The following is a 25,959-nucleotide window of genomic DNA, read 5'->3' on the forward strand; positions in this document are numbered from 1 at the left end:
TAATAAAATTACACTTATAAAGTAGCATGAATAACGTTATAGTTGGGGATCACCATGACATGAGGAACTGTATTAAAGATCACCATGACATGAGGAACTGTATTAAAGGATTACAGCATTTTGAAGGTTGAAAACTACTGCTATAATCCTTCTGGGGATGTAGAATAGGAGAGAAAGAGAAGGAAGAAAAGGCAGAACAAATTCTCCAAGGCCACACATCTTTATTCTACCTGCTGCATAGTTTGAATTTTATTCAAAATAATAGGCAAAAAGTAGTAGATAACTTTAAACAGACAGGTGTTTCATCAGACTTAATACTAATTTTCATTACATTTATTGTGTGTGTGTATGTGCTTACAGGCAGGCACACATTTATGGTATGTGTGTGCACATGTGTGTGTGTGTGTGTGTGTGTGTGTGTGTGTGTATGTGTGAGAGAGAGAGAGAGAGAGAGAGAGAGAGAGAGAGAGAGAATCAGAGCACAACGTAGTTGTCAGTTCTCTCCTTCTACCATATGCATTCTGGGAACTGAACTCACATTGTCAAGCATGACAGCAGGCACCTTTATCTGCTGAGCTGCCATCTTGCCAACCCCATTCACCTTTATTTGTATTTAATCCTGTGTATTTTTGCTGGACATCTTGATGTGTTGATATACATTTACAATGTGGAGCTGCTAAGGCATACTCATTGTTCATCTCCATCACTTCCCCATCCTCAGCACCCCTGGACACATCCTGTCAGATTAGAATAGTTCAAATCTACTCTCTTAGGGACCTTCAAGTGTACACATTAACTATTGTTGCATGCTATACAATAGAGATTGTTCCAGATCTTATTCCTTTCTATTGCATAACCTATTTGCCTATGATTAACGATGCTAAACGCCTCTCCATAGATAGGCCAGCTGGTCAATTTCTTGTCTTTCCTTAGAAATTTGTGTGCAGGCACTTGCTCATTATTTAACTGAGTTATCTGCTTGCTTGCTTAGCTGACACAGCTGAGCTGATTCAGTTACTCTCTGGACTTGATGGAGGTTTAAAGCACATATTTAATTCATGTTGCTTCTGTGGATTTTGGAAAGTGCTCCCCACCCCATCACTGTCACAGTTATTGATAGGTCCTCATGCTTAGAAAAACCTGCCACAGAGGAGATGCTCAACTTCTTCAACATCTATCTGCTGAGTGAAAGCATCATGATTTATTGACCTTTTGAGGATCTATTTATTTGCCTCCTTGTCTTGTTTGGTGATTCAGCTAGTGATGATTTAGCTGATTGTTATATTAGGGAATATGGCTTTTTCTTGTTAGATTTAATACTCATTTGTATGCTAGAGATAAAAATGTACATTCATTACATATGGAAGAAGTCCATTTCCCCCCTAGGCTTCTATGGAGAAGGTTAATTAACAATAAATAAATATGATATCCAGCATCTCAACTATAGACTATGTGTGTGAACATGCACATATACAGATAATGTGTATCAGTGATACATTCATTGCATGTTCTAATATTTGATTTTTTATATTAAACATAATGACCAAAATGTACTATGTTGTTTTATATATATACCTGGTTTCCTATAGCCACTGTAGCCTGTCTTATGAATGAAGAGAGAGACAGAGACAGATGTTTGTTTGACTATATTCCTATCATTAAATAAATCATCATTTTTGGCTGTATGTACAATGATCCAATACAGGTTTTTCTTCACATATATCTAAAGTCTGTGGCAAACAACACAGTTTGGATTTTACAATATTACCACATTTTCATACATAAAACTTTTCTCTGAAAGAATGATGGAATTTTCCCTCCTTTGGGTTTTGCTAGTCTGGCTTGAGAGAAATGTGTTGAAGCCCAGTGTTTACATTATCTTTCTATAACAGTTTTATTATATTTTCTACAATTTTCATATTATAGATCTTACTATAATATATTTCTATGGATTGTTATCTTCACTAGGCTAATGACTTTATATTTACTATCTTTCATTTGATCAATATTACAACTGCTAATTTAGTTTTCTTCCTGTATTATATTTGTCTGGCACACGTTTGTTCACCATTTCATTTGTTTAGTTATTTAATTGGTTTTTGAGGCAAGACCTTGCTATGTAAGGCCAGCCTGGCCTTAAACTTTCTATGAATACCAGGCTGGCCTCAGACTAACAGAGATCTGTTTGCCTCTGCCTCTGGAGAGCTAGAATGGAGGGTGTGAACTACCTCATCTAGCTTGCTGACTTACTTTTTTTAAACTGACTTACTTTGTTTTACTTAAAAAACAAATAAGATACTTGTTCTTTTGGTAGACAAATTTAAATACTTTTATTCTTAATTTTATTTTATGTGAACAGATGTTTTGTCTGAATGTGTGTCTGTGCACCTCATGCATACCAGGTGCCAGAGGAGAGCATCAGGCTCTTTGGAACTAGAGCTAGAGTTAGATATGGTTGTAAACCTCTATATGGGTGTGGGGAATCAAACCCAGGTCCTCTGGAAGAGCATCCAGTGGTCTCAGCCTCTGAGCTATCTCTGCAGCACCTTTAATCCATCCTTTTACTTAGATTCAGTATGCCTTTTGTCACATATCCCTTCATCCCTTCCTTTCCACTTCTGTCTTTCCCAATTTTCTACTATTTGCTATACGAGTAAGTTTTCTTTAACACCTAAAACAGTATTTGACAAGTAATAAAATTTGTTATCATTCAAACTTACATCCTCAAATAACAGCTCTGTTATTTAATTTCTTAAGCTATGACCTCAGAAATTAAGCGGTGACTGATACAATCTGCCATCAATGATGAAGAACTAGTTCATCTTCATTCTTTCCTCTTCTAATATCTTAATGACTAAAATCTATTCTGTACCATTAATTAGCATTTTTGAAATAAACTGTAGTATTCATGGGTTGTTTAAAACATTTTGGTTCAATTATTTTGTAATGCGGAGGGAAGTAGAGAAAGCTGTTGTCTTGGGTTATTAAACGGAAAACAACTGTCTTTTCACAGTTTTTTCTTATAAGTGTAAATTTGTTTACTACAACCAAGCTTAGATTCCATCAAAACTCATGTCCATTACGATTTAGAATTCCCATATTGTTTCTGGTTTCCTTTAGTGTTTGACCACTTGTCTGGGTGAGGTGACCACACAGGTGACAGGGAACTGGAGAACTGCACGCTGAGTCCAGGCTTTCTGTCAGTCGACCCTCAAGCATACATCCATAGCTTTCCTCCATTCCTTTTACTGGCTTTTAATCTTGCTGCTCAACAATTGGGGGTCTATGACATGTGGAGAATTGAGGTCAGATTATGGACAAGACCTACTACAGTGCGACATTGAAGTCACAAGAAACCTTGAAAGGCAAGCAGGCTCTCTCTGTCCTCCTAGAGCTCACTTATATTTCTAGCCCTCATGCATACACAGGGAATCTTTAATGTGGTTACTTGGACTAGATCCAGGGCTCTAAGACTGCCAAAGTCTTGAGAAAAGAAACTTTAGTTATATCTTTAGGGTCATTTCCTAGCTCTAAGCTCCATAGATTCCATTCAAATGAGAGATACTCTGCAGTGTGTGTGTGTGTGTGTGTGTGTGTGTGTGTGTGTGTTACTTCTTTCTGGGTTTCTGTCTGCTCACTGCCAGCTTCACCTTTACTCCTTTCTGTCTATACATGGAAAGAAAGAAACAAGTTTAAACAACTTCCTGAAAAGTAAATTATTTCAGTCTGTCATTGCTTCTTACATCTGTATTGAGATTCAAACACAGTCTGTGTTTAATGGACATACCTTAATGATATGAGAGTTTAAAATATGTATAGATATTACTATTTTAATTGTAAAGAAGGACATAGCTCCCATTTTTAAAAGTAGAATTTCCCTGGAGATTTTGTGGAGATGTGCAATGGGTAAAATCAGATGCTCAACCATGAAGATCTGGCCCCAGCTACTCATAAAAGAGGGCTATGTCTATAACGTGCTTTTAACACCAGCACTGGTGGGTGGGGATGGGGTCCCAGGAGCTCACTAGCCAGACAGCTTAGATAAAACAGCAAATTTCTGTTTCAGTGAGAAACCATGTCTCAAGACGTAATACATAGTGGAATAGAGAAAGACACCCAACACAAGCTCTGGCATTCACATGCACACCCAAGGCACACATCCCAGCACACTACTATGTAAGCACTCTGCATATACAGCACACACACACACACACACACACAAATAATTATGCACAAAAAAATCAGTTCTGTATGCCTGTGAGTCTAAGACCAGTCTCAGAGACATTGCAAGACAGTCTCCATTTAAACAAACAAAGTTAACAAAAGAAAAACAGATTCAGATTCTTTCCTTTGGTTTCATTGGGCTCCCTCTCCTCTCTCATACCTCTTTCTTCATGTAACATAGTTATTAATGACACATTTAAACATTTCATGAATAAGCTGGTGGGATGGCTCAGTGGGTGAAGGTGATGGCTGCCAACCCTGATAGTCTGAGTTCCATCCATCCTTGCAATCCACATGGAGGAAAGAAATCCAGCTTATACAAGTTATCATCAGACCTCCACACATGGCAAGATATTTTTAGCTTCTGTGTATATTTTAAAACAAAAAATTAAAATTTCATAAATTTTAACTAGCATTCCTAGGTACTTTCAGATATAATGGTTAATGGCTTTTCTTTTCCCTCAAATTCTAAATGATCTGTGGTGATTTGAAAGGAAATGACACCCATAGGACCATACTGGGAGATGTGGCCTGGTCTTTGGGGTTTTAGAAGCTCAAGTCAGGCTCAGTGGTATTCTCTCTTCCTGCTGATCCAGATGTTGAGCTCTTGGCATCTCCGGAATCATTCTGCCTGTGCATTGCCATGCTTCCCACCATGACAATGATGGCCTAAGCCTCTGAACCTGTGAGCCTGCCTCAATTAAATATTTTTCTTATAGAAAGACAGAGACAAAAATGGAACAGAGACTGAAGGAAAAGCCATCCAGAGACCACCATACCTAGGGATTCATCCCATCTGCAGACACCAACCCCCCACACTGTTGCTGATGCCAAGAAGTGCTTGCTGACAGGAGTCTGATATTGCTGTTTCCTGAGATGTTATACCAGCACCTGACCAACACTGATGCAGATACTTACATCTAATCACCAGGCTGAGACTGGGTACCTAATGGAAGAGTTGGGGGAAAGATTGAAGGAGCTGAAGTTGATCACAAATCCATAAGAGGTACAGTATCAACTAACCAGATCACGCAGAGCGCCCAGAGACTAAACCACCAGACTATACATGGAGGGATCCATGGCTCCAGATACAGAGGTAGCAGAGGATACAATGGGAGCAGAGGAAGGCTTGATGTTCAAGCATAGGGGGATGCTAGAGGGGTGAGGCAGGAATGGGTGAATGGGTAGAGGAGAACTCTCTTAGAGGCAAAGGAGAAGGGGGAGAGGAGGGATGGGATCGGTGCATTGTGGAGGGGTAATGGGGAAAACGGATATCATTTGAAATGTAAATGAATAAAATGATTACAAAAATATTTTCCTTATAGTGGTCATGGTGTTTCTTCACAGCAAAAGATACCCTAAGACATGACCTCAACTCATCCTTCATTATGACGGCTGGCTTTCTCAGAGAAACTCCTCATCAACTGTGGTCCCAAGTTATGCCTCCCATCACTCTCAGGGCACTGACTCTAAACTACTCTAATTTTTCCCAACACGCAATCCAGTTTTCTCCAGATCTCTGTAGGCTTTCAGATTTAGTACTTTTCACTGTAGTTCATTATTTCTGATATGAAGTGATGAGTTTTCTCAAAGCCATGTGTTTTTACTGTACTTTTGCCTCCATTTCCTCTTGTCTTAAGTGTGATGTTGGTTATTTCACCATTTGACGGGTACAGAAGACATTCTTGTCAGAACTACCTAAGATATCTCAGTCTTGTTAATGAAATAAAAAAGGGGGAGAGGTGGAGAGCCTTTGGGGCTGCTTGGCAAGAGTCTGACCAAGGACAAGGGCAAGGACAATGGGCCAAGGACAAGGAAATGGGCTGCTTGGCAGGAATATGACATTGGCCAAGGACAAGGAAGTAGGCTTCAGGCAGGAATCTGATGTTAGGCTATAACAAAGAAGTAATTTCAGGTAGGAATCTAAATCTTAGGCTAGAAAAAAGAAGTAATTTCAGACAAGAATCTAAATTTTAGGCTAGAACAAGGAAGTAGGCTTCAGACATGAAAATGACTTTGGGCTAGGACAGGGAAGTTGGCTCAGATATTTTGGTCATCCTGATAAGCCCTTAGAAACAGTGATCACGGGAGTGTTCATGTAATTGTGTTTAATGCCTTGCTTGTCATTTGACTATTTGTGTTTATTGTCTTGCTTGTTCCTTAATTATTTGCATCACTATTTGTATTGCTAGACCCTCAACCTAGAACTGACCTTAATACATGCATGTAATTAAAATGGTATAAAAGCAAAAAGGAGGATGGGAGACAGGATGGGGGTTCTAGGGAGGGGAAATGGGGCAAGGGGAAGACATCTGAAATGTAAATAAATAAAATATCCAAAAGAAAAAAGAAAACTCATGCATTGTTGACCAGAGACCAGAGACAGAAAACAATTTGAGTTCCAGATCCTGTCCATTAAAAAGATTTTTTTTTCAGAGCTCTGGTTCCCACTTTGCAAAGCAGTTCTCCAACAAAAACCATTTTAAGTGAGAACTGTATTAAAATCATGGCATGTTGTTGTTTTAACTAAAGACATAAAATATAGCTTTACTGATGAATGGTGGGAAAAATGTTTTTGTTTAAATTATAGAAAATTACAGATATGGACCATTCCATCCTGTTAAACTGTATAACTACATGTTATAGAAACTTTGCTATTTTTTTTAAATCTTAATTTGAACTAGAAAATGTATTCTGTCTGTCTACTATTTTTATCTGCCATTTTCCAGGCTATGTATTATTATATTTTTTTGCATATGTAATAGAAAGAAATAATTTTTACTAGACTCATATTACCCAGGGCAGGTCTTGAACTCCCTAAGTAGCTAAAGATAACCTTGAATTTCTAATCACCATGCATTCATCGTTTTAATAGAGTCTCTGCTTAAACCTCAGCTGTAATATTTCTTCAAGCATGCTTTACTGCAGCCTTTTCTGTTTCCCTATGCCTATAATTCCTATGTAAAACACACACACAGTATGAGAAGATTAGGTAATTTAATTTTCTGTATAATTTTAGAGTCAATCTATGCACAGTTACAATTTTGAGCATTTTTATTAAGACAAATGATGTCATCATATTCTCCTTTTTTCTTTTTTTTGTTTATGCTTTTTTATTGGATATTTTATTTATTTACATTTCAGATGTTATCCTTTTTCCCCATTCCCTCCCCCCAGAAACTCTCTCTCCCATCCCCCCCTCCTCCTGCTTCTATGAGGGTGTGCCCCCACCCACCCCACCCACTCCTGCTTCCCCACTTAAATTTTTTTTAAAAAAAAAATCTTAATTTAAACTTGAAAATGTATTCTGTCTGGCTACTATTTTTATCTGTCATTTTCCAAGTTATGCACTATTATATTTCTTTTTTCTTATTTTTCTTTCTTTCAGTCCTTTTTGTCCAAAAAGATAAAAAACCAGTAATGACCATTTTAGAACATGTACGTATTCTACCTGATGTCTGATCTGAGGATTGAACATGACAGCTGGTGAGGAGTCTCAGGTCCATCTTGAACCTAAGCACAGGGACTATTCTTTCTTGGCTGGAAAATATACTTAAATGAGAGGCATGCCTTAAAAGTCTTTTCCAGCTTTACCCTTGCTTCATCCTCCAAGGAATCTAGCTGGCAGTATAGTACTATTGTTTGGAGAAAAGCACGGTGATCTGGGAAACAATGTATTATCAGTTTCTCGTATTATAACAGCCTGAGTTTCTCAAAGCTTCACAAAAGAAGTAGAGAGCATGAGCAGAACACTGGGATGCCTTAGGAAAATATGTCTCACTAAAACAGAAAGCTCTTTTACAAGAACTTGACATCAGAAACTTTTAACAAAAATGGATAACCTGGACCATCCACCTGACAAGCAGTTTAACAGAGAGTGTTCAGTATCAACAAATGCTATAAACACAATGGTACACTTAATAGCCTGAGAACAATTGTAATTATTTAGTATGTTTTAGGAAATTTTTATTGTGTGTCCTGCAAAGTGCAGATTCAAGATTCTTTCTAATTGTCCAATTTTCCAGTGCCTTCTTAATGTAGCCAATGAGAAGTGTGGCCTTGGCCTGGCAACCTTCCCTACAACTCTCTGAACTTCATGAGGCTGCCTCAGTGAAATGGTAAGATGGAATAACCTCAGGTATCCTGTAGGTCTGACTCTTATGGGTAGAGGAAGACAGATTCTCTCACTGATACAGACACTGGGACACAGTAACAGAAAGGCAGGGATGGCACTGGAGGAGCTGAGAACTTGCATCTGGTCAACAAGCAAAGGCGGAAGGGGAAATGGAGACACAGTGGATGACATGAACTTTTGAATGTCAAAGCATGTCCAAGCGACACACCTAATTCTTTCTAAACAGTTCTACCAACTGGAGACCAAGCACGAAAATATATGAGCCTATGGGGGTAGCAGGGCTTCTCATGCAAAAACCCTACCAGGTACCTTGTTGAGGTTTGGTCTTTTGTTATTTATTGTAATGCTCAGTGTGGGTCCTCAAGATTTGACTGACTCAGAGATGAAAGAGTCTACATGTAGACTCAAGTTGTCACTCTGTGACCTTGCCCCCAAGTTATTTTTGATTGGTAAATAAAGATGCCTATAGCCTATAGCTGGGCAAAATTGAGGTAGGTGGGGCTTGGTGTTTCTGGCCTGGAGGTGGGAAGAGACCATGAGGAGGAAGACACCATGGGTTAGGAGTCAAGAAAGCATGGCCCTATGAGCTGGCCAATTGGAGTTAAGAGCAGTCCAGATGAAATAAAGTAAGTAATAACTCAGGGTTATCAATAGGAAATAGATTTTAATATCATAGAGGGTAGATATCTGCCTAGCTCTAGAGCTGATTAAGGTTAGTTATAAATATAAAGGTGTTGTATATCTTTTATAGAAGAACTAAATGGTCAAAGGTAGGGTAGAAACCCTAGATTGGGATTAAAAAAAATTCTACTACAGTACCTCACATTGTTTCTCCATATTTATCTGAAATCAAACAGTGTTTTCTTTCATTCAAAACAATGTAGAAACAAAATAATACCTTTTTCTCCCCCTCTGTTTGCTCAAGCAAAAGTTGAACATGGACATGTGAGTGGTTTTTTTTAACTAAAGACTATCTTTTTTGGAAAATTACTTCTACAAAAATGTGGCATTCAAATGTCTCTGTAACAAATCAGAACTGTCAATGTTTTTACTGTGGCCATAGTGAATAGTAATTTTTCTTTAGTAAAACTTTAATGGAGATCAGAATGCTTTCTGTAGTTACTTGCTTGTGAAAATAAATGAAAGGCCTCTGCTTTTTGTCATTCTTTAAGAGCCTACATTATTATAATGAAGCATTTAGCTTGTACATAGACTTTTCTAAGTCTCTAATGTTCTTTCCATCTTTTCTTTGTGAGGTAAAAGTACTACCCAAATGAAAATATTTTCATTCAAGCTAGGACTTTCACCATGAATTAAGTCCACTATACTAATGCTTGAAAAGGCTCCATTAGTATTTTGGTTAAAAAAAAATCATAAGAAAGTGTGGTATACTTAGCTCATCCAAGGAACTGGGCTTTCAAAAGTTTGTAAATCCACACAAACTTGGAATTCATGATTCTCAAAGGAGACCTACAGAGAAGACATTGCTCTGGACTATGAAGTATCCTCATACTTCAGAGACTTCTTCCCATTTACAAGAAAAAAGGGAACGCAAATAGGTCTCTCTATGATTGGAACATACAAAGAGAAGCTAGCTGGCTATCACAACTAAGTGGGGCCTCTGCTTCATACAATTTGGCAATACCAACAAGTTGCAAATTAATGGGGGTTCCATCAATCTTCCAAGAGGATATTTTGCTTGGAAGCATCATTCTGACTTGGTCATAATTTTCACAAAACAATGTTAGGGGCTTTAAATTGAAAAACAATGTTCATTTCATGTCAATTAAGTTTGTTAAAAATTATGATTGATTGACCCCATAGAATATAATGAAGCATGTCTGTATGTCTGTATAAATGGAATTGCTGAACTGTAAACTTCTAGTAAACAGGGCCATTTAGGAGTTCAAATGTGAGTCCCCACATTCTCATTGTGAAGCAGATTCACCATGTGTATGTTTCTGTAAACAGCTACCTTTTTTTATGGTCATTTTTTTCTATTTAAGCTTCAATGGTAAGGCCATGAACTAAGTAGTATTTTGGCTGACACAAACATGTCTTATAAAGAATAGTTTGAAACTTAGTTCTAAATGAAGTTATGGATAGAAAAATATCATCTGAATGGACTGCGAGTTGGAAATCTTTTTGCTCATTCCTCCCTTATCCTGAGCAAGAAGTAAGCATGTGTGCAAAGTGTATGTGTTATCTTGCTCTCTGTACAACTCAACCTTCAGAGAAGCTTCTTCACTGAGTGTTCATCTATCATCATATAGGACTCAATGCCACCTTTTAAGAATTAACTCCCACCACTTAAAACTCATCTCCCACTTATTTACTTTTTCTTTTCATCTTTTTTTCTGTTTTTTACTTTGTTGATTAATATGGAGAAATTAGTTCAAGCTTACTGTTGCCTTGTTCCTTTTTCTTACAACTCCTCCAAAATTCCATCTCCCTAAAATTCTCATCCACTCTACATGAGTGTGCAATCTAGCAGAGAAACACTCTGGCCCAGTGAAGAATGAGTAAAAGGCATGTTTGATGAAGTGACATAAGCAGAAACCCTGGGTTGGAAGCTTGGTCCTGTCCTTTTCATTACCATCAGTGGAACAGATCTACATATTTGACTCTTGGTTCTTTTTCATCTGTGGAGCATGGTTAGTAACATTTTAAAGATTTTCTGTAAGGGACAAAAATTAAATAATGTTTATAAATGTCCAATGAAACTTCCTCAGAAATATTCACACTCCTGCTATGCTATTAATCAAAACGTAGCTAGAAAATGAGAAGAAACCATTCAAAAAAATCACATAAAATAGACAACCATGAGAAATAGAAAATTAAGCCAATATATCTCCATGAATCCAAATAGTCACTGACTGGCCTTCAACCCTTAATGTACACCTTGAAGAGTTTATTTATAATATTTGCTAGTGTCATAAGTTAGAGTTCCAGATTTAACTGGCTGGGAAAAATACGACAGATTTATACTTAAAATCCCTCCTATTGATATTGTAAAACCATAGCTACACTCAGTGAATAGTTAATCCCCAAACATATACACATTATATTCACATGTGTATATTTATGGCTCTAATGATGAAATTTTGCTTAATATGTAAATAAATAATGATGAAAAATAAGTTATGTAGATGCTAGTTAGATATTTAAAAACTCAATGCACATTATCATAAAATAGAAAATGTATTTCTTTCTCTTTTCATAGCTTTGCAGATATTTTGAAGTAAAAGGTACACTCATCAAGAAAGTAAGGAAAGAGCACCATAAGATAGGTCATTATTTATTTTCCTGCCCGAGTCAGGGGGCTGGTTTCTTGTACACGGAAACAAACAGCTAGTTGTTCCTAAGCTTTCAGTAGACATTAATCTATCTTTAGAGATCAAATTATGAACTGGGGGCACATTCCAATCATGATAGGATTCAAATGTTTATGTTGTTGAATAAGATACTGAATAGATATTTAAATAAGACAGTGAACCATTTGCTTAAATATTTGCAAAATAAACCCCTAAAAGCTAAACATATTACTTTGCTACTGAAATTTTTATCAAAAACTTTTATGAAATATCAAAAGCTCCTGTTAAGAAGAATTTACAGGCATAATTTATGTTCTTCAAATAGCACAAATATTTCAGTCCTTTTACTGAATAGTCCTGATAATGAGTAAACTTTTACTATTATATTATAATAATATGCTGCATTTTCTCTTTAAAGATTTAGCTTGTTATATGTCTCATATTTGAATACAGTTTATTAGCTCATGATGAATATTTATTTTATAAAATGAATTATAATGCTAATACTACTTTAAAAGTATGCAATAACTAAGGTTTTACTTCAAATGAAGAGAGATATAAGACAGTCCTTTCCAGAAATTAAAAGATTAACCTACTACACTTTTTCAAAATCAGGGATATTTTAACATTTCCTAGGTTACTTAAAAAGCCACTCTTATTGCAAACACTGACTCTGCATTTCAGTTATGATGTCTGACACTGACTGGACTGAGATGAGAAGGCATAGCTCCTCTGTATGCTATGAGAAGGCATGCTCTTCTGTCTGCATGAATGTCTTTCTTATTACTGACCATAGCCTTAGGTCAAGATTTTAATCTGCATTGACTATGCTCACTGAGGAATGTTCTAGAATTGTAAAATAGAGTAATTTGACTTAGACTAGCAAAGTCTGTTTGTTAAGCTCAGGACATTTACTAGCCACCAAAAAGGGAAACAGTGGATCATGGAAGGAGCAGAAGGAAAGCCCTGGGAGATCCCTATGTTATCACAGCAGAGGCACAGATATTGGTCCTCTTTTATAAGCTGCTGCCTGTTCTTAATTTTCCTGGGTCATAACTATATCCCCTCAACTTCAAGAGTTGAGAACCCAATTAATCATTTTGGCCAGTGAATAAAGCTTTAAATTTCCTCTTCAACATTTGTCCCTTGGAAGTTTTCCCCTCCAAAAGATCTACTTCTACACATGGTTTTAGTAGCAATGACAGTCTTCTTGATAGTAATTGTTAATTTTCAGAAAATTTCTAACCATGGTAGAAAAGTAAAATACAGAAAAAAGAAACGACCAACTTCCTTTTCTCTCAAATATTAGAGAGCAACCTCTTCATTAAATAATAATAAAAAAAAAAGACAGAAAAAATGGAAAAGTACAAAATGGGCAAAATTTAAAAAGCATAAAATGCTTAGTCATACTCTGTTCTTTCTCTATAAAGTTCTGTAATCAAACATCAGTTATGGCAGGTGGGGAACTTAGAAGTCATCACTCCTTTCTACCCTAACAGCATAAAAAGAATAAACAGAGGCAAAACAGCTTTTACCTCACTCAAAGATTGGTGTTAGAAGACAATCCATCAGCCTTACTATAGCTAGAAGCCCATTGTGGACAAATCAGAGTCTCATGCTTCACTTGAGGTCAGGAAGAAGTCTTCAGAGAGCTAATAATATCTTTCTAACTTTTACCCCTAAGAATCATATCAGGTTCTGTAATTGAGGAAGGAAGGGAAAAATCCCCTCATACTGTTAACAAAGGGAGGGGTAAAGTTATCATTCTGTCTTTATCAAGGTCTGACTTAAATGCCTGGGGTTTCAAGAGGAGATGTCAAACTCTTTTGGGCTCTAGTCTTCTTAGTATATTTAAATGTAAAGAATTTTCAAAAATCCAAAATCACAGTTGTAAAGATCACTTACCAGCATCACTGTAAGTTTGAATCCTAATTGTAACATGATAGTATAGTTTTAAACTCTGTGCCTCACCAGGTATCAATAGGTCTGTTACATAACAACATGGAAGCATGGCTAAAAGAACAACACATGTAAGACTTTGTTTAAGAAGAGAAACCTCATAGACTTCTTAAAGTCCCCCATCCCAGGTCTCTGGCAAGTCCTAGAGATGCCTTCCTTTACCCCTCCCCAACGCCCTTACAGCTGGCTACTCTAGCTGAGATTCCTAGCAGTGGGGGTTATGGAGCCTGAAGCAAACACCTCCTGTAGATAGGCAGCTCTCCCAGTGGAGGCATAAGGACATCAACCCGCTGACAAAACCTTAAATCCAAAATTTGTCTTATCTATAAGTGAAAGGAGAAAGATGCAGCAGAGACTGAAGAAATGGCCAACCAGTGAGCTGCTTGACTTGAGACCCTTCCCATGGGCAAGAACTAATCCCTGACACTATTAATGATACTCTGTTGTACTTGCAGATAAGAGTCTAGCATAACTATCCTCTGAGATGCTCAACCCAGTTGCTGATCTGAAACAGATCCAGAGACCTACAAGCCAAATATTAGACTGAGCTTGGGGAGTCTTATGGAAGAGTTGGAAGGACTGAGCGACACAGAGGATCTAGTTTACAAAACCCACAGCTGTAGAAAATAGAAAAATATTCACTAAACAAGAAAGCATACTCTTCACACTGAAGATGTGTTGATCTGTCATTTCTGCTAGTTAGCACAGCATGTTCTGTTTTCAGTAGCAAATCCTAAGGCATGCTGAAGGACAAGTGTGTTGACTGACTGTGTGTGTAAATGATTTTCAAATGCAGAAGTGTTGCTACTCTTAAGACATGAAACTAAAAGAACTGTGATTAAAATATAATTATATTCATAGAAAAAGCAAGTAGTATGAAGTAGTGTGCAAGAACAGGTGAGACCTGCAATTGTGGAGGTGAAGATTCTAACAACAAAATCAATCAATTAAACAATCAATCAATCAATCAATCAAAAGAAAAAAATCAAGAAATTTGAAACCAGCATACTGATACTAGTTGATATGCCAGTGGGGATGAGGGAAATCTGACATTGCCCTCAGCATAAATGAATGAATGAATGAATGAATGAATGAATCTGTATATCTACACATAATAATAATTAAATATGAGATCATACATTAAGGAGTGAGAAACAGGAAGAGTTGAAGTCAGGAGAGGGAGGAACAAGTGTACATACAGTGATAACAAATCTACTTTGTAAAACAACTAATAAAAATTTTTAAATTTAAAAAAAATTTATGGGTTTATCAAGGGACTAGAGAGGACTGATAAATCAGTAAGCTTCAAAACACCAAATGAAACTTCCACAAATTTGAAATAAATTCAAATGACTAAAATTATCAACAATCTAAATATGTGCCATGACATAAAAAGAAAGAAAAACAAATAGAAAATTACTTTAAAGACTGAACACTTTCTGAAATCAATGATAGACTCTCTTAGCTGAAGTGGAGTCCTCTTCGCAAATGCTTGTAGTGAGCCTCTACCTCACAGTAACCTCATGGTTTGATTTTTTTTTGGAGGAGATATGGCCACTAAAGAAATAATTAGGGTTAAATGGTGTCCTAAGGGTGGGGTCCTAATTCAAGAATACTTGTGTCTGTAGTAAGAGTAGAGATACCAGAAATGTACCCGTTTAAGGAGACAGCCCAGTGAGATATAGTAAGAAGTCATATTTCTGATAACCAAAGAGATTTAGAAGAAGCCAACACTACAGGAGCTTGGTTTTTAATTTCTCTGCAGAGGATGCCTGCTATTTATTTATGAGAGCCACTTATGTTGCTCGAGCCCCACAGGCTGTGATGTCTTTTTATGGCTACCCTAGAAACTAACATAGCAAGCCACAGAACCAAGAAATATGGAGAGCATCAAAGAAGACAAACATAGGTACATGTGTCAAACCCTAAACTTAGATATATTCTAATTTCAGAAAACCAGTTTCAGAGTTCCGTAAGGTTTATGGAAAAATTGAGTAGTGTTTGCAGAGGTTCATGTTATGTAATGCCATCCCATCTGCCCTTGTAATTAACATCTTATATTAGTATGGTACATTGATTAAGTTACAGTCACTCTTTATACATTATTTAATAATGTGTGAATCTGTAGTTGGCACAATGGTTAATTATCTGGGTTGAACATTCTGTAAATATCCACAAATGTACAGTTACATTTATCTCCTATTCTAATCTCATGAAGGACAGTCTTGCTATCATAAAAATCTTCTGTCCTATTCTTCTACTTTGTCTGAAATTAGTTTTTCTACTATAGTATTTGATTTAAAATGGCCCCTATAGGTTCCTATATTTGAATGCTTAGTTATCAGAGAAAGTCCCATTATTTGAAAAGGATTACAAAATGTGGCCTTGTTGGAGGAAATGTATCATTGGGAGTGGGTTTGAGGTTTCAAAAATTCAGTTCTCTCTTTTGGCCTATGGATCACGATGTAACTCTCAGCTACTGTTCTAGCACCCATCAATGTTGCCATACTATGGGCCATGATAAAAATGGACTAACCCTCTGGAACTGTAAGAAAATCCCCAATTAAATATTTTCTTTTATATGAGTTGCCTTGGTCATGTTGTCTCTTCACAGAAATAGAATACTAAGATATCTACTATAGATTTATTTCAATTACAGTGACATGGCATATATTTATTTATTACTTTACCTTCAATCTCTCTGTGCCTTCACACTTTATACTCTGTTATCACCCTTTCAAAATCCATTGGATCAGTAGGAGCTGAAGTCTATTGATTTTGAAAAAACTACTCACTAGAATACAGTGGTTAGTAGGGACCACTAACAGCTGATTTTCTAACCACGCAGAGCAGTGATAGATATTAAAACCAAATAAATGCCCATGGATTTAGGAAGAGGACCGGAAAAATAGAATGGTGGATGATCTCTCAGAACATTTCTAAAATGAGAACTGTTATATAATAAATATCAGTTGGTGTCACATTGAAAAACCATTATTTTTGGTAATTGGATAGATCTATTTGAAAGAATTGCAATGTGCTGAATCAAGAATGAACACTTTCCATTTTAAAAAAATAGAATTTTTTCCTTTCCCCAGTCTATTGAGCTCTCAGTATCTCAATACTATATAGAATGAAGTTATTAATATATTAGTATATCTCAGGCATCATTGTCAGCTATTCAAGATTTGATTCATAGTTTTGAGACCTTATAGTCTATCAATTTGATTTTGTTTATCTGCCTGTTTTTAGATTCTTTTAAGTAAGTCCATGATATTCCAGTCATCCTTCTTTCAAACACAAATGTTTAGACACAGTAAGCTTTCTATCATTGGTAACTAATCAGTTTCAAACTTAGTCCTCAAGGAAAAATTATTCCATAATGTAAAGTACTGTTGCCATGATGTGCCAGTGAGAATGTTTTGTTTTGCCTGGCTCCTTACTACTATTTAAGAAGAACACCTTAGCTCCTCGTTATGTCGTATGTCACTTTTGCATGGTTTTGGTTTTAGAAAGTAATTAGTCTTGTATAGTTACTTAGTGCCCTCAAGCATAATCTCTCCGTGTCGGTCTGAAAGGCTCCTCAGCATCTTAGAGCAATTGGCAGGACATCACTGAATATTCACTGAGGCATAAGTCATTGTCCTCTCTGCTAAAGATAATGTAAGGTTTGGAATAGTTTTTGTTGATAGATGGACCTTATGAGAGAATTCAGTGTTTCTTTTTCTAGTGCTATGTATTGGTTTCAGAAGCATTCTACAAAGTTCTATCCTCTATACATCACAGCCCTTCCATACTAAAACTTCATTGTTTTCCTTCTAGCTATATATCAATTAATCTGACAGCATTCTGTAAAGTATCTTTTTCCTATTTGTGTGCTTGCATACCTTCTGCAGTACTTTACCACTCTAACTTCAGGTTTCTACAATGACCATTAGGAAGGATAATTCCAACTATTTGCTGTGGATTTTCCTACAGTTTCTTCTGAAGATGTTTCTCCAGGCAAAGTCCAACAACAACAACAACAAAGTTACTGTAAAGGTTCTCACTGCCTTTGCATGGTATATTATTCTCTCTTACTGTGATAGCTAGTTTTATGCCAACTTATCACACAGGCTAGAGTCAATTTAGAAGAGGGAATCTCAATTGAGAAAATGTTTCCATAAACCTGGGACAAAGGCGAGTTTATAGGGCATTATCTTAATTAGAATGATGTGGGGGGGCCCAGTCCACTGTGGGTCTCTATGGCCTCTAAATTAGCTCCTGCCTCTAGGTCCTCCAGCCCCATTTGAGCTTCGTCTAAGACTTTCACCAATGATAAAGCAAGATACAGAAGCATAAGTAACGTAAATCCTGTGTTTTCCAGGTTGCTTTGGACCATGCTGTTTGCCCACAGCAGAAGATACTAAGACACTTCCTATCTCATCACCACAGATAGTGGTTCGAATGAGAATGGCCCCGATAGGACCATATGATTGAATTCTTGTTTTGCAGTTAGTAGAAGTGTTTGATATGGCCTTGGTGGAGGAGGTGTTCCACTGGGGGTGGACTTTGAGGTTTCAAAAGCCCATACAAAGCCCAATCCTCTCACTGCCTACTGCCTACAGATCAGGGAATAAGTTTTTAGTTACTGTTCCAGGTCCAAACAGTTGTCAGCTGTCATGCTTCTCAGCATGAGGATTATAAACTAACTCTCTGAAGCTGTAGCAAACCCCTACTTAAATGCCTTCCATTATAAGTCTCCTTGATCATAGGGTTTCTTTGCAGCAAAATAATAGTATCTAAGAAACTATGCAAATCTCCTCTTCATACTCTTCAATCTGTCTCAGATGTTACCAGTTGTTTTGTGAAGTCATCCTGGATACTACCCATCACCACCACACAAAGTCAATCTTTTACTCTTTTAAACTTCCATATCATTCTGCACACATCAAATTCATATTAACATGCCAATTTATCAAAACTCTTTGTGTAAGAGTCTACTCTCTTGTCTAGTCAATGAGCTACTGAATGCTTTAGATAAACTATTGATTTCTGGCATCATCTACGACAAGGCATAGGAATGATTTTCAACAAACATCTGTAGACAGAGCATTTAAAATGTGTACAATCTTATTTAAGGAAAATATTACCTTTAGGAAAATGTATGAAAGTGAACACTGTCTAGGGATAAGTTTTTTCCTTATAATGCTTAGTTGAAATCTTCATTATTTCAGCTTCAGTTATTCTGAGGTCACTAATTTTCATTTATTATGATTAAATTAGCTATTGTACATTTTTTGGCTTGCCAGTGACCTTTCTATGTTTAACATAACCTTCTGATGTAGAATCATAGGATATTTCGAAAACATGGAGCAAAGTACAAGTTTGAGAAGTCTGGGATTGCTGAAGGAGAACTAGAACTATGGCTCTCTGGAAACCATTTGTCACTCTCTCTAATTACATAGGATGCTATGAGAAACCAACCATAACCATTTGAGGTTTGTTTATAGCACTCCAATGTAAGTAGGAGCTTTTAAAAAACAGATTCAGGGAACACTCTACTGTAGAAGAAGCTACCATACATTAATTGAATGTTATTAACATTGATCTATAAATAGAATTGTGGTTTCCTCTCTTGTTAATAAAAGCAACAGAATTCAAGTGCTTGTTATACAGACACATAAGTGATTAAGGACAAAAAAAAAAATGAAAAAAAAAACAAACAAAAAAACCAAAGCAAAACAAAAGGAAACAACAACAAAAAAAACCCCAAAAACAACAACAACAACAAAAAAAACAGAAACATACTGACCATAGTCTGTGTTTTCTGGCTCCCAACAATTTGACGGCCAAAAATAGGGTGTCTATGGGAGAAAAAAATAAAAGAGGAATCTTGGTTAGACTCATAAATATTTAGAGGATTTTCTGGTTTGTAGTCTGTGTTTATCTTCTGTAGCTATCTGATAATATACATTTTAAACCAAGAGAAAGCTCCCAGAGAGGCATTACAAGGTTCTCATCTAGATGTACTGACAAGTTTCAAAGCCTTCAGACTTGCCAAATGTCATCAGGGCTGTAAAATGATGTTCATTTTCCAGTATCCCACTAATGGACACAGTGTTAAAGAATATGACTGCGTTATCCAAACAAAAGCTTCCGCTTCAGCTTCAGAGAGGGCTGAATGCAGAATATTACGTTCAGCAGGGTTTAGAATGAACCAATTTACATATAATGACTTCTTCCTGTGCATCATATCTCATTACTTCTTTTCATAGATTCAAAAAGTTTAGCGAACAGAATCAGTCCCTGGGATTTGTCAATTATCTACAGGAATCTGTTAATTATGTAATATAGCTTTCAACATTATTCGACTAGATGACCTTTGACCTTTCCTTAGAAGAATATTCTTTCATAAAGACATTTATTGCTGTAAACTTTTAAAAGGTATAAGCCAGAGATCATTTTTCAAACTAATAATATCTTTGATTAACAATAGCCAGAAAGAATTCTGACTCTGTAAAGTTCTGGAAATACAATGAATGAAATACAAAAGAAAGTTTGATCTGGAATAAAAACCTTAAGATATTTAAAACGGTATGTTTTAAGGATTTTGCTAAGTCTGCTAGCTGGACTTAGTAGCACTAAGATTCATGGTGATCACAGATCTGTATCAGCAACCAGCAACTCCATTCCCCAAAATGGGGATGACTCAAGGACTCAGAGATCTGTGGGCTGATTATGTGTATCAACTAATTATACTGATCATTTATAAGCAAGGAGCATATTTTGGGCAATTTCTGATTGTCTGATAATTTTCCTCTTTAGCAGAGTGACTCCTAAAGACATAGACAGGGATGCTGTGGAGAGCTGATGGAATTCTTTAGGAAGTGCTCTTTCCCAACTGGTCTGACACCACCCTCTTGACTTACCCTCTACTTCTTTGAAATTTCTTCAGTCTAATAAAGCTGGCTACTAATAATAGTTATCTGTACATATAAACAAAATCACAGTATGGATTTGGAAAAAAAAAAAAGATTAAACCCCTAGGTTAAGAGGGATGGGAAGACATATATAGAACACTCTCATCCTCTCCAATCTCACTTAACTCTGTGGGAGAGTGAACTTTGAAGATTTGATTCCTTAGAAATTTAATTGGGCCAGGATTCTGGTAAAGCCATAAGGAATGAAGTAGCTAAAGACTGCTTTCATGCAAGTCTCCACTTTTGCAAAACTTTTCAGAAGGAGCATTGAATTTTTGGTGGTGCTGTGTGTGTGTGTGTGTGTGTGTGTGTGTGTGTAGGCACCCACATGCACACATGTGCATCTATAGGCAGAGTGATTAACTGGCATGAGATATATTATTCTAGACATCTGGTCAGATAGACACTTTTTTCTTCTCATTTCTACTCTTAAAAAATTCTTTTTATTCTCTTACCATGTACTCACTGAAAATCTTAAGAGTATAAAAATAGAATTTTATTTCTAAAAATTACAGGGAAATGCCACAAACCCAAAATTTTTGTATTGATATTGGAAAAAAAAATTCTCAGGAAGAAATTTTTGACTTATAATAAGAAACTATAAGAGAATAACAAGCCATTATAGTTTGTTATTCATTACCTATGCCTGTGGTCATGCTAGACTTTAGGACATTTTAATGCGTGCGTGTCTCTTTTCCAGAGCTAGCCACCTTTGCTTCTACAGAACTCACTCCAGTTGCTGGTCAGTACTCACTAGCATTCAGCGACAGAGTACATGCACCAACTCCATGAGAGAGATGTAAGACTGGTCTAAAGAATCATGCCAGGTCTCATTACCAGTTAGCAAAGAGAGAGTGACTAAATAACTTAAAGTATACAGTAAACCTAAAAAACAAAACACACACACAAAAAAAAACCAACCCACATTTCTAAAATGTACTGAGACTATTACACACATTTATTGTGTTACAGCAATAAAATTTATCGCTGGCTCTGTTCATATCAAATACATGTCCTGTATCTTCTTTATGTTTTTAATGATGTTGGAATCTTCATAGTTTACTGCAGGCATTAAGAACTTAAAGTATTAAATCGTAGGCTATAACAAAAAGGTAATCTCAGGCAGAACTCTAAATATTAGGCCAGAACAAAGAAGTAATTTCAGACAAGAATCTAAATTTTAGTCTAGAACAAGGAAATAGGCTTCAGACATGACCTTGGGCTAGGACAGGGAAGTAGGCTCAGATACTTTGGTCATCCTGATAAGCCTTTAGAAACAGTGATCATGGAAGTATTCATGTAACTGGGTTTAATGCCTTGCTTTTTCTTTGGCTATTTGTGCTTATTTTATTGCTTGTTCCCCGACTGTTTGCATCTATTGTATTGCTAGACCCTCAACCTAGAACTGACCTTAATACAGGAATATAATCAAAATGGTATAAAAGCATCAAGGAAGAGGGGGTATAGAACGGGGGTTCTAGGGAGGAGGGGAAATGGGGGAAGGGGATGATGCCATCTGTATTGTAAATAAAGAAAATATCCAATAAAAATAAATAATAATAAAAAAGAACTTAAAGTATTGTTTGAAAATTGCTTCCAAGAAGGTGAATTTCAATTCAATTCAAGACATTTCTTTGAACCAGCATGAAAATGGGAAAACACTGAGAACACTCATATATTTTTCCTATTAGAGCTGTCCAAACAGAGACTGACTAATACTTGCAGGCAAGTATTTAGTTTACTCTGAGTCTGTTTTTGATTCCTTTAGCCTTGTTATCATAGTCACTAATAAACAGATTTACTAACCTGTCATATATAGATCTTATTGAAAAGGTAGATAGATTTTTAAATTATGGAATATATGATAATAAATATTAATAATATAATTTTAACAGATTTGTATGAGATATACCCAAAGCAGATTGAACTTGATAAACTCTGCCTAAATTTTGTAGTTATATGACAAATGTATCACTTCCTCCCATTCCCTCACTATGGCTTAAAACTCTTTAAAATTCCCTTGCTTCTCTGGAAGTGCAGTGGCGCATTGCAACCTTCATTCATGACTTACAAGCGTGATGAAAATATTCAAACAAATTTCGTCCTTGAAAGGTTGAGAACAGAGAAATGGATTTTAAATTGTGGCTAATTCAATACATTATCACTAACCTAGGGCTATGTATGAATTTTTTTGTCTAATGAAAAAAAATTAAATTAGATAATTCTCAAGACAGCAGCAATATTCAGTATTTTCATTCTGAATAATTGTGGGTTTTTGTTTTGTATGTCAGGGTTTTATTTATCATATTGATGAACATATTTTTTATTTTGTAAGCATAAAGCATAAAGCAATCATTCCTTCAGAATGTGTGAGTCTGTGTTAGTCTACTTGTAGCTTCTATGTGAGAAACTTTTCTAAAAATTAGAACTGTGTAAAAATGTAATCCTGTAAGTAGCTTAAGAAAACTATGTAATAGTTTCCAAAAGTTCTGTAAATACAGAGGAACAAAGTTCAGGCATTCTGAATTACTGTGAAAGAGCATCTGTGTTTCCACTTACCTGAAACCGGTAGAAGGTGCCATCATCCTTGAGAGTGAGAACATGATCTGAGATGGGAAAGAAGTAGCCATGGGCAGCCATTAGCGTTCCCAAATGGAGAGCCTCCACTGTTCCAAGAAAGCAAAGCAAAATGAAAAAAGCACTTGAAAGCCCTTTACATTGACTGGAAATTGTCATTGTTGTTGATTATAAATGAGTAACCTTTGGTTCTCTTTCAGCACATTCTTGTACCAAACTTTTGCTATCTTCCTGCTCAAGTCCCTGTTGCATAGAATGATCTTTCTCTACAAAGCTGTGTGCGTGTGTGTGTGTGTGTGTGTGTGTGTGTGTGTGTGCCATGTGTCTCTCTGTGTGGTCTCTCTGTGTGTCTGTGTGTCTGTGTATCTGTGTGTACGTGTGTGTGTGTGTGAGTATGTGCATATAACCTCCCATTTCAAAGTTTAGACCTTCCCACTGAGTATCAACATGTTCTAGTTAAAATTCCAGTGCTCATCTGGGCATAAGAAAAACAAAACATTAGAGACACATATTGTCGCATGTTACATAAACTCGGTACTTCCCATATTCGTTGTAAAGACAATGAACTTTCACGTGTAAGTTACATACCGATATATGCAGTGATGTCAGATCAGGACCCATGCGTAGTAGCTACAGGATATATGGGACCATTATGCTTTATGGCATATATATTGGATGATTTTTGCATCTTTTCAAGATGCTTTCCTAGTGTTCCATTCCTCTAGATTTGCCTCTGACAAGGCTGATGGAGGGAGGCTGACTCTTCTAAATGGTGACAGTCCTTCCCATGCTCCCCTCATTATTTTTGGGTTGGCCATCAAATGAAAATGTAAGATGACCTTTGAGGAGAGCTGGGCGGTAACAATGACCAGCAGCCTACAGCTTTGGTCAAGTTCAGAGTCCTTGCATGCTTTTGACGAGCCCTGAGCTGTGAAATTTAAGGTGAGTCACTTATCTTCTTACAGTGATTTCTAGTCTTTGGTCTTCGAGTCTGTATGCTGCGAAATAGTATTAAGCACATGTGACAGCCAAGGAAATTAAGTTACAGCACATGAGGATGATTGCAGGGAACCCACAGAAGAGTGGAAAACAGAGTGGTAGAGAAAGAGAGTAAATTACTTCCCAACTGGAAGCCTGGGACATTGTGAGACTCAGTAAACCAAACAAATCTCAAAAATAAAGAAACATGAAAGGCAGTTAGGAGCTAATGTCTTGACGAATCTCAGAAAATATATAGTGAATGTTATCACAGAGAACCTGCAGTCAGCAAAGCCCCAGGCCAGCGAGTGGAAGCTTGATTCTCTTCACCTAGTCAGATGCCAGGACCATTGCAGGTTATATTGGCATTTGCAGGTTCTTCTTCATGTAGTATTATCACAAACACACTTTAATAAGTGCTTTCTCTTAAGAACGCTCAGTGAACTGTTGTGGATTGCTGTTTGTATTTTCTGCTCCCTCAAGAGGGGTGCCCCATCGAGGAGTAGATCAAGTACTCAAGCAATGCCGCGTGAAACCTTAATTGGTCAAATAAAGGCTAGGGCCTGTGATTGGGCATCGGAAAAGGCAGAGCTGAAAGTTTTAGATAAGAGAGAGGAGGAGAAGAGGAGAGAAGAGACAGAGAACAGAGGGCAAAAAAGATGAAGAAAGAAGAGGTTGAAGATGGAGGAGTCTCACATGGCCACCACACTTTCATCATGCTTCTATCACTCTTACCCATCAGGATCCCATCACACTCCTATCACACTCCCATAATCTTCCAATACTTCTTTCTGTTTGCCTTTGTTACCTGCTGTGTACCACGGGGTATCTAGTATATTTGTCTTTTTAAATGTAAGAGGAGATAAGCTTTTCTATTTACTAAATGTTATCATGGTTTCTCCTTGAAGATCTCTGTTCTAGGTAATGCTCCTTCTGTTAAACCTGAAATGTTCCTTTTAAATATTTATTTTTTGTGACTATGATATACATCATTTCTGCCCTCCTCTTCCTCTTTCTCCCTTCAAACCCTCCCATATGCCCCTCCTTGCTCAATCTCAAATTTATGACCTCTTTTTCATTCATTGTTGTACATATGTATATTGTATGTATTCTTAAATATATAAATTCAACCTGCTCAGTCCATATAATATTGTGTGTACATATTTTCAGGTAGGCCGTTTGGTGTTGGCATGCATTTTTCCAGGAAAGACTATTTCTCCTGCTCTAAACATCACTTAGCTGTCTGTAGTTCTTTTTTTATTATTATCTAATTTTTTTAACAGTCCAGTCATTATCCCCCTCCCAGTCTACTCTGACAGTTCTTCATCCCATTCCTCCTCCTTTGTCTCTAAAAAAATGACCCTACCCTACCCTCACCCCACCAGACTTCCCCATTTTCTGAGGCCTCAAGTCTCTTGAGGGTTAGGTACATCTTCTCTCATTGAGGCCAGACCAGGCATTCCTCTGCGGTATATGTGTCAGGAGTCTCATATTAGCTAGTGTATGCTGCCTGGTTGTTGGTTCAGTGTCTGAGAGATCTCAGGAATCCAGGTTAGTTGAGACTGCTGGTCTTTCTATAGGGTCGCCCTCCTCTTCCTCTTCTTCTTCTTCTACCCTTCTATAATTCAACCATGGGGTCCCCAACTTCAGACCACTGATTGAGGGCACGTATCTGCATCTGATACTTGTTGGGCCTCTCGGAGGGCAGCCATACTAGGCTTCTGTTTGTAAGCATACCATAGCATTAGTAATAGTATCAGGCCTTGGAGATGTTGAGCATTTCATCTAAGGTCCTTCCCTCTGAGTCCTA

At 36.9% G+C, this 25,959-nt stretch overlaps 1 protein-coding gene across 10 annotated transcripts in view; it reads right to left on the reverse strand.

Annotated features, from left to right (window-relative positions):
- Window positions 1-25,959, reverse strand: part of Rgs7 (regulator of G protein signaling 7) — a 397,792-nt gene that overhangs the window by 62,546 nt on the left and 309,287 nt on the right. For 9 of the 10 annotated variants that reach the window (XM_076914548.1, XM_034520565.2, XM_034520564.2 and 6 more), the window contains 2 exons: window positions 23,154-23,260; window positions 19,427-19,478 (listed from right to left, as the gene is read on the reverse strand). In XM_076914548.1, the coding sequence (XP_076770663.1) occupies window positions 19,427-19,478; window positions 23,154-23,260 (159 nt within the window). The remainder of the gene's footprint in view (window positions 1-19,426; window positions 19,479-23,153; window positions 23,261-25,959) is intronic. The other variant, XM_076914546.1, reaches the window with a different exon arrangement.

The sequence above is a fragment of the Arvicanthis niloticus genome, chromosome 16 (genome assembly GCF_011762505.2).
Source record: "Arvicanthis niloticus isolate mArvNil1 chromosome 16, mArvNil1.pat.X, whole genome shotgun sequence".
Classification (NCBI taxonomy): domain Eukaryota; kingdom Metazoa; phylum Chordata; class Mammalia; order Rodentia; family Muridae; genus Arvicanthis; species Arvicanthis niloticus.